The 10304-nt window shown below is 39.0% G+C and overlaps 1 protein-coding gene across 1 annotated transcript; it reads right to left on the bottom strand.

Annotated features, from left to right (window-relative positions):
* Nucleotides 1-3378: 3378 nt before the first annotated feature.
* SLC10A5 (solute carrier family 10 member 5) lies at nucleotides 3379-7355 on the bottom strand. Its single transcript, XM_017521843.2, has one exon. It carries the CDS (start codon nucleotides 5987-5989, stop codon nucleotides 4673-4675), a length of 1317 nt encoding a protein of 438 aa, XP_017377332.1. The 5' UTR covers nucleotides 5990-7355; the 3' UTR covers nucleotides 3379-4672.
* Nucleotides 7356-10304: the final 2949 nt, after the last annotated feature.

Raw genomic sequence — 10304 nt, 5'->3', positions numbered from 1 at the left:
CACCATTGCACTCCAGCCTGGGCAACAAAAGTGAAACTCTGTCTCCAAAAAAAAAAAGAGAGTGACATCATGGTCCATACAACATTATAGTGCAAAAAGCAGAGCACAAATATAAGATGTCCTAACTATAACTGGACCAGGGAAGTAAGTTACTTATTTGGCTCTTTCCTTAGAAAGTTATTGCTTCTCTTCGTTTAATCAACAGACAAGATGTCACCAATATATTTCAAATGAAATGTCTTAGAGATGAGTGATGTGGACTGGACACAATTCTCACACCTCACAAGGAGCAAGAAGTGTCTTTAATCAAAAAAGAGTGATGCCTTGGGTATCCAGCTTGGATACCTCTTTTGTCTCTATCAAATGATACTTTTGTTTTCTTAAAACAAAAAAGGGAGGCTAGTTTTTCGGTTCTTCATTGCCAATCATCTTAAAATAAGAATCTTGCCAACTGCATGATGACAAATGTTCATTCATAACCAACTAATATTTCCCAAGTTTTGGCAGCAAAGTCATCAGTCATCTTCTGTTTATGTAAATGAACATGGCTTTGGTGACTTGAAAAGCTGCTAAAATCAGCATATCAAACATCTTATCCCTTCAAATGAAAACCTTTCAAGTTTCTTATGTCAGGTGAGCAGGAAGTCCAGTTTTTCTGAGAGGCCTCACCTCAGCGACTACTTCGCATTTGTTCTCAGGTAACTCAGTTGTTGTTGTTGTTGTTTTCAGTCCAAAGAGGTCTTTCTGCTTCCAAATGGCTACTGAAAGTGAAATGAAAATCTGCCAGTGCACAGGGAAGTCTTAGGGTTCAGACTCAATTGTGGCAAAGGTGCAAACTGGTCTTACAAATCCAAAGGATCTTTTCTCTGATGCTGTGAAGGTAGTTCAGATGGCTGCAGACATCTCAGTACGGGATGCACGGTCCTTGAGTTCCCAAAGTGGCAGTTTTGAAAACTACAGTCCCATCTGCACCCATTATTCCCAAACCTAAGAAATCTGCTGTGTCCAGGTGGTTGTGGGGGGCAGGTGACAGCAGCACAAACTCCACTTCCTGGCATGAGGTCCAGCTCCTTGCTCTTTCAACCTTCCCTAAGGCGAGTTCCCTCTTGGAGGCCTTTGGTATCCTTTCCTGTCAGCTGACTTCCATCTATTGGAGAGGCTGTAATTACGCTGAACCTCCGAATGAAGGAGAGGTGAGATCCAATGCCCCTGACACCTCCCTAGACAGCCAAGTGTACACAACAGAGTTGTAGGGAAGGGTGGCCTTTGTGAGGCCACAAAATAGTCTGGTCATCCTTCCCAGTAGGCAACAAGTGCCTCCTTGTTCTGTATTTGTATGATAAAGAGGGACCACAGGAATTTAATCCCCAGAAATTGTGGGCATCTTGCCAACTACACTTAGTCTTTGGAGATGACTTCTTTTAAATAATCACTCTCTTCATTAAAAAATAATTTGGATTCCACATGCCAAAACATTCCTAATTATAATAATAATTAAGTGGATTTTGATATAAATGATCAAATTTATATACATCATGTACAGCTGTTCAGGGGTGGAGTGTGCAAGGATATCTAATCAGATCTTGTGTTTTGATATAACAGATTGGAGTGGCATATATTGGTTAAGACTTTGACATACCCTTATAATGCCATCAGCTTTCCAAGACATAAAAATACGTATCATAAAAGTGTTATTCTTGGAACAGTGTATCATAGAATTGTCTCTCTTAAGAGACGGAAACTTTAAAAAAAGAAAAACTGGCATAACCATTCTATCTCTGGATCTTTATTCTACTTAATCGTGGCTGTTTAAAATAGTATGAACTCAACTGATCAGACAATCTGCTTTATGCCTCTCATTCTTATTTTTTTAAAAAAAGGAATAACTTGAGTCATCCCATCCCTATCCATATTTTAGGACAAGCTTTACTATGTAAAGTCTGTCCTCCTTGATACATCTATTAAAGAAATAAAATATATTCCAAATTCCATCCATGCACTTTCAACTACTTTATAAGATTTTTTAAATAGGCATAAAGTAATAAAAATAATAATAGGGCTTACCATGTGTCAGGCATTGTTATGAGGACCTTGCTCATATTCATTCATTTGATCCTCAGAATAATACCATAAGGTAGGTGCTACCATTATTGCTATTTTCAACATGAATCTGGGCATAGGGAAATCAAGTAACTTGACCAAAATGTTCCACAGCTGGTAAACTGACAGTGCTAAAGTGCAGCCCAAGCACAGTATAGCTCCAGAGCATCTGATCCTGACCTTTATAGACATTACTGATTAATTTGTTCAGTAAGTGTTTTATAAAGACCTACTCTTTTCAATCATATGCAGCGTGAACCTCAAATATCTGAAACAGATCTCAGTTAATTCAGAAAGTTCATTTTGCCAAGTTTGAGGACACACACACGTGACACAGCCTCAGGGGGTCATGATGACATGTGCCCAAGGTGATCACAGTACAGTTTGGTTTTAAAGATTTTAGGGAGACACGAGACATTAGACAACATATGTAAGCCGAACAGTGGTTTGATCTGGAAAGGCCAGACAACTGGAAGCAAAGGCAGGAAAAGTGGAAGCTGGAGGGGGCTACTAGGTCCCAAGTTTAGAGACAAATGATTACATTCTTTTCAGTTTCTGATTAGTCTCTCCAAAGGAGGCAATCAGAATGCATTTATCTCAGTAAGCAGTGGGGTGACCTTGAATAGAATGGGAGGCAGGTTTGCCCTAAGCAGTTACCAGCTTGACTTTTCCTTTTACCTTTGTGATTTGGGGGCCCCAAGATTTATTTTTCTTTCACAGCAAACACTAGGAAATTTTTTAAAAAGCAGTAAGGGATCCTTGTCCTAAGGGAGCTCATAGTTTGTTTGTTTCCCTAATTAGAAAGCAAATGTAGTATGCAGCTATTCTCATCATCCTGAATCTTTATTACTTTATGCTATCCCCTGTTCAAAACACTAGGTCCTTGAGTTCTATGCCAGAATCACAGACTTACAGAGTTGTATAAGATCTAAACTTCAGTTGAATCTCTTTATTTTACAAATTCGAAAACTAAAGTGAAGACAAGTGTCTTGGTCAAGGTCACAAGGTTAATAATAAAGTATAACTAGAAAGGTAGGTTTCCCGTCTCCCAGGTAGTAAAATACGTTTATTCAGAGTATGTATATAATCCCAGCACTTTGGGAGGGTGAGGTTGGATCACCTGAGATCAGGAGTTCAAGACCAGGCTGGCCAACATGGAGAAACCCCGTCTCTACTAAAAATACAAAAATTAGCTGAGCGTCCTGGTGGGCGCCTGTAATCCCAGGTACTCAGGAGGCAGTGAGTGGAGGTTGCACCAACTGCACTCCAGCCTGGGTGACAGAGTGAGACTCCATCTCCAAATGAAAAGCAAACAAACAAAAACATTATGTAAGTTAAATTTGGAGAAAAGTAATTCTATTTAAACCCATAGTGGGTATTTCTGTTTAAAGGAGTAACATATTCTACTTAGGCAATTATCATTATTTTGCACAAATCTTGGTAGTCATATATTGGTTTTGGTGGTATTAAAAAAAAATACCTTGGTTATCTTATCAACTGGCAAAGTAAATAAAACTTATCTAATTCTATGATCAAGATGGTGAACAGTACTGATAGAAAATGTTGACAGTTTTAGGCCCCATACATAGTTATATGATTGCTATTTCAAACAAGCAGCAGATCTACCAGGGTTGAAAGTTAAAACTGTCATAATAGCATAATAGCACTTACTATGTCCCAGGCACTCTTCTAAGCCCCACACATGTATACTCTCATTTAATTCCTAGGACAATCTACGGTGTTGACACCATTAGCTTCATTTGTTATGTGAGAAAACTGGACTATAAGAAGATTAAAGAATGTGACTACAATCAATCATAAGGCTAGGAAATAGGGAAAGCAGGAAGCCAGTTTAGAAAGGTTTAGGGAAGAAACAATAGAGTGCAGAAAAACAGTGATAGCACTGAGAACTGAGAAGAGCACTGGCAATTGTATTATAGGCTGTTTCTTAGGAACTACGTTGACTATAAAGAAAGAAGACAGAAGAGAGAAGAGGTTGAAGAGCTGACCCTGTGTTTCAGGGTAAATGGTAATGCCTTTGGTGGGTTAACATGGAAGACAGGAGAAAGCTCAGCTCTGAGAGCAGAGATGCCACATTTACTTTAAAACATATTCATTTTGATGTGCTAATGAGAGCACCAAATAGAAATTTGCAAATTCATTCACTGAGTGAGAATTTACCAAATGTCTGCTATATGGGTGTTCCTTCTTTAAATACTTAGGATATATCGTAATCACTTTTCTATTGCTTTGTCTCATTTAGGAGACCACTGGAAGTATCATATTCACGTCATAGCCTATAAAACATTCTCAAACCAACACAGTTGAAAAGTTGTCTCCTTCCTTTGAACTTTCGTATTATCATCTCCACCACTCATTGAGTGCTTAGCATGTATGAATATGTGTGTGTGTGTGTGTGTGTGTGTATATATATACACATATGTATTCTCTATCCCCAATGTCAGATTTTTAACTAGATTATAACTGGCTTTAGAGCAGGTATCATTGTAGTTATTCTTTGACTCTCCCACCGTGCCTTACCCAGAGTAGGAATTCAGTAATGCTTTAATTGTTAGACTAGGGTATTTCTTTTCCTTTTATCTTGTAAGAAAGACATACATCTTTTCTTAGCCTTGTAAACTAGAATGATTAGTAACATTTCACATCCAGAACACATGGCTACTGTAAAAGGAGCCACAGATGCTAAATTGGCCTTGGACTGTGGAAAAGACAGCTGAATAATGGCCAGAGCTAAGAAGCTATTTAACATCCCACTTTCGATAGCAACGGTTTTACAAACAGGAACTGGCAGCATACAAACTTTAGCAAAGGAGTACCCAAACAGCAAACCCAAAGCAGGAACTAAGAGACCCAACAGAAGCACCTCTAGGTTATCTTTTTTAAAAAATATTAATCCCACTCTGAAAGTCAAACAAATTCCTACGAACATTAAAATAAAACTCAGAGGTCTAATTATTCTCTCCAAGAAGTTTGCTCTTTCAGGCATTCTACGCTTGATGACTATTCCAACTGATACTGGTACAAGTATGAAAAGGAGTGTTGATACAATTTTAGAAACAGGAATATGAAATGTACCTGACAACCCTAATATCTTACTGTATATATAAGAATTGACAGGCATTGTGATCAGAGCCAATAATGTTGATGTGCAAGTCATCAAAATGGCCAACGTGAAATCTCCGTCTAGAAGCAGAGCAAAGAGATAGCCCCCACCCCCTCCTGGGCATGTGCAGGTCATTACAAATCCAAAAGCTTGTGCCTCAGGCAATGCCACAATCTGAGACAAAAGAAATCCACAAAATGGCATCAGAAAAAACTGTGTGACTGCCCCAAGAATTACTGGCAAAGGTCTCTTCCATACTGTTTGAAACACCTGTAATTCAATCTTGCAACCAAATGCACACTTATTCAATAGTATTAGTGGTAAAATAAGCATTAGGATATTTCTATCAATATGCATTGACGCCTGGAGAAGACCGTCTTTTTGTTTAAGCACTCTGACTTTCACATTCTTGATTTCTTCAATGAGTCTTTTTTGCCTACCTTCAGAATTCCACAGTTGAATAGTCACATTTGTTTCTCCTTCTTCATCAGTCTCCAGATTTATGATAAAGTTTGTACCATCTGATGAGATCTTCTTGATCACATTCACCATTTGCAGTATTTTAGGATCTTCTATTTTTACAAAGAGGTAGCTGGAATTAGGCCGTTTATCTTTGTAGCTTGAATTTACAATGATGGTTTCTTCCGTCTTCGTAAAAAATAGTATTTCAGTCTTCTCTATATCCAGAAAACTGAGAGATGATAACCTTGCTTCTTCTATAGTCACAAGCAACAAGAGTAGAACAATAAAACATTTTCTAATCATTTTGAAAGCTTAAATCATATATATGCAAAACCTTTTTTAAAAAATGAAAGAATATTCTTCATGCAGGTGTCCCAGTGACAGTCTGAGGGTGAGTTAGATAACAGTTGTTTTTGCAGGATCAAAGTCCAGTAGGAGGGACTGCTGTACTTTTAAACAAATATATAGCCATCTAGGCAGCAACATAACCGGTTTAATGTGTGATTAAGAAAATTAAAAAGCCATGGCATTTAGCAGATTCAATTTATTACAACAGAAATTTAATCTCTTCCTCTTGACTTCCTCATTTCTGCTTATGCAAAAAACCCAGCCTCCTGTTTACCTGAATTTAAAGCCTAGTGTCATCATTCTTAGTTCTTTCTTGCTAAAAAAAAAATTTAAACTAAAAGCAGTCAGAATCAAGAAATCTGTAACAGATACTGAGCAAACCTAGAGTTCAGTGTTACTGTTTTCTTCAATTAAATTAAAGTCAGATAAATATGCACTGAATGTCTGTTTGCCTAGGGCATGGAGCTGGGAGCTGGCCATCCCATAATGATTAAGCCAGACGGAGTCGCTGCTCTCCTGCTTAGTGGGGTGACCCAATATCACAAGTTAGAAAACTGCAGAGCCCAGACACTGGCCTTGGCAGCAACCCTCAGCTGCTAATAGTTTTCCTACATCTCTGAAGGGTGACTGAATCGGTCAGGTGAAAACTGACACTGTTTTTTGTATACTTAAGTAGGAAAATAATTTCCTGAATGGTTACCAGATAACTTGGGAACATAGGGAAAGTAGTTAGCTGGTACCATGGCCAAAGGTACAGGCTGGCTAAGGGACCACATCTACTGGACACTTGGATCCTGAAATGATGGGGCAATGGAAGGATACCAGCATTGATTCTAATCTCCTTTTCCTTCTTCATAACACTACTCTGTTCACAGTTAGGGGCAAGGGCATTCAATTGACCCAATTTGGTCCTATCCCTTGGTTGCCAGGAATGAGAAAAAGCATCAGACTTTTTGGGTTTCAACCCATAGGGTCACAAAATTGTGTATTTCCCACACAAGGGGCGGGTGTCCTGATGCTAAGCAGCAAACAAGCAAACCAAAGAAACAAACAAGGCAACTGTTTACTATTAAGATGTAGTAGTTTCTGAACACGTGACCATTTCAGCAAATCTTTCATGTAATCACAATGCAATGTGTTCAAGGTAATGCCAATTCATATTAAGAAGTTTAGATCACTTTGTTCCTTAAAGATGTCAAACCATTTTTGTCATTTTAACAGGTTTTATAAAAGCATACCATTTATGTCAGTTAATCTCTCAAATACAATAGATCTTAGATCTCATAAATTTTATTAATATGTACTACATTAAGAAAAACAAGATCCGGGCCGGGCGCCGTGGCTCAAGCCTGTAATCCTAGCACTTTGGGAGGCCGAGGCGGGTGGATCACGAGGTCAAGAGATCGAGACCATCCTGGTCAACACGGTGAAACCCCGTCTCTACTAAAAATACAAAAAATTAGCTGGGCATGGTGGTGCGTGCCTGTAATCCCAGCTACTCAGGAGGCTGAGGCAGGAGAATTGCCTGAACCCAGGAGGCGGAGGCTGCAGTGAGCCGAGATCACGCCATTGCACTCCAGCCTGGGTAACAAGAGCGAAACTCCGTCCCCCCCCGGCCCAAAAAAAAAAAAAAAAAAAAGATCCACCATACCAATGGTGAGAATAGGGAATGGGACACTGTTCAGTGATGTTGCAGTTAAAACTTCCCTCTTGTAAAATGACAAAAAAAAAAACCAACCAAAAAAAAAAAATCATAAAACCTAAGTTATCTTAATGTGATAACTATCATCATAAAACCTAAGTTATGTGACCAATATCTTGACTCATAACTTTTGTTGCCCAGGGTGAAGATGTGAGTATGTCAATTTTTCTTTCCCTCAAAACTCTTTTGAGGGAACCCTTTTAGTTCTTCGGTTTCTCCAAGCCCTTTCATTTGAAAACTGTTAAGAATAAAGCCTGAAAAATCCAGGAAAACTTTGATAACCTATAATTCATCTATATAAGGGTTCTTCAAAATTTTCATAGAAAATACGTATTATAAAAAAAAGTGTGCATGGATGTCAAATTTTTTTTGCACCGGAATAAACTAACTTTTTATAACATGTCTGAAAAGGACCTGGTGAGAGACACTAACATGAATAAGACAGTTAGAAAAGCGCCCTTTTATCAGAGAAACATGAATTCAGCTAAAATTGAAGCAAGAACACACATCAAATTTACGGTGAGGTTTGGGTGGAAGGATGGTGAAATCACTGATGCTTCAAATAAGGTTATGGGAACAATACCTCAAGGAGATCTGCAGTTTACAAATGGATAACTCATTTTAAGAGATGAGACAATGTTGAAGATGAAGCCTGAAGCAGATCATTCACAGCAATTTGGGAGGAAAAAATTCATCTTGTATGTGCTCTCATTAAAGAGTACCAGTGATTATAGCACAGAGAATATCTACTATGGTTTGGCTCTGTGTCCCCATCCAAATCTCATGTAGAATTGTAATGAGAGGAAGTGTTGGAGGAGGGGCCTGGTGGGAGGTGACTGGATCACGTGCATGGTTTCTGATGGTTTGGCACCATCGCCCTAGTGCTGTCTCATGACAGCGTTCTCATGAGATCTGGTTGTTTGAAAGTGTGTAGCACCTCCCTCTTTGCTTGCTGTCTCCTGCTGGCAATGTGAAGATCAGCTGTTTTCCCCTTCTGCCATGATTTTAAATTTTCCAAGGCACCCCAGCCATGCTTCCTGTACAGCCTGTGGAACTGTGAGTCAAGCTTCTTTACTTTATACAATATCCACTCTCAGGTAGTTCTTTTTCTTTTTTTCTAGATGTAGTTTCACTCTTGTCACCCAGGCTGGAGTACAGTGGTACTATTTCAGCTCACTGCAACCTCCGCCTCCCTGATTCTCCTGCCTCAGCTGCACTAGTAGCTGGGATTACAGATGCTCACCACCACACCCAGCTAATTTTTATATTTTTAGTAAAGATGGGGTTTCACCATGTTGGCCAGGCTGGTCTTGAGCTCCTGACCTCAGGTGATCCACCCACCTTGGCCTCCCAAAGTGCTGGGATTACAAGCATGAGCCACTGTACCCAGCCTCAAGTAGTTATTTATTGCAGTACGAGAATTGACTAATACAATATCCAACATCATAGATGTCTCAGTTGGTTCAGCTTACATAATGCTGACAGAAAAATTAAACTTGAGCCGACTTTCCACTTGCTAGGTACTGAAACTTGATAGGCACTCAGATTAGCTACAGACAAGTGTACTTTTGTTCTCTTGGTGGTTTTCCTACTTAAAATTTCAGTTGTCTTTCAATAAAAATTTTAAACAAGCGGGATCAAGAGCCTGAAGCATTTCTTCCAAGAATTGTAACAGGAGATGAAATATGGCTTTACTAGGAGACAATTCTGAAGACAAGGCACAAACAGAGCAGTGGCTACCAAGAGGCGGAAGTGATCCAGTCAAAATAAAAGCAGATTAGTCAAAAGCAAAGGTCATGGGAACTATTTTTTGGGATGCTTAGAGCATTTTTCTTGTTGACTTTATGGAGAGCCAAAAAACAATAACATCTGCTTATTATAAAGGTGTTTTGAGGCTGGGTACAGTGGCTTATACCTGTAGTCCCAGCACTTTCAAAGGCCAAGGCAGGAGGATCCATTGAGGCCAGGAATTCAAGATCAGTCTGGGCAACATAGCAAGACCTTGTTTCTACCAAAAAAAAAAAGAAAGAAAAAAATTACGAGAGTGTTTAGAGATAGCCAAAGTTTTAGCAGAAAAATGCCCAGGTAAGCTTTGCCAGAGATTGCTTCTCTACTAGGACAATGCTCCTGCTCATCATTCCTCTCATCAAACACGGGCAATTTTGAATTTCAATGTTGCAAATCATTAGGCATCCACCTTAGAGTTCTAATTTGGCTTCTTCTGACTTGTTCTTTCCTAATCTTTAAAAAAAAAAAAAAACTTTAAAGTGTACCCATTTTTCTTTAGTTAACAATGTAAACAGGCTGCATTAACATGATTAAATAGCCAGGACCCTTATTTATTTGGGGATGGACTAAAGAGCTGATATCATTGCTTACAAAAGTGTCTTAAACTTGATGGAGCTTATGTTGAAAAACAAAGTTTATGTTTTCTATTTTTATCTGTTTTCTTTTTTGAGAAAGGGTCCCACTTTGTTGCCCAGGTTGGAGTACAGTGGCAAGATCATGGCTCACTGCAGCCTCAACCTCCTAGGCTCCAGCCATCCTGCTGTCTTGGCCTCCCAAAGT

Source organism: Cebus imitator, unplaced genomic scaffold (assembly GCF_001604975.1).
Source record: "Cebus imitator isolate Cc_AM_T3 unplaced genomic scaffold, Cebus_imitator-1.0 Scaffold22, whole genome shotgun sequence".
Taxonomy (NCBI): Eukaryota; Metazoa; Chordata; class Mammalia; order Primates; family Cebidae; genus Cebus; species Cebus imitator.
Note: the sequence above shows the minus strand (reverse complement) of the source record. Positions and strands in the feature narration are given on the sequence as shown.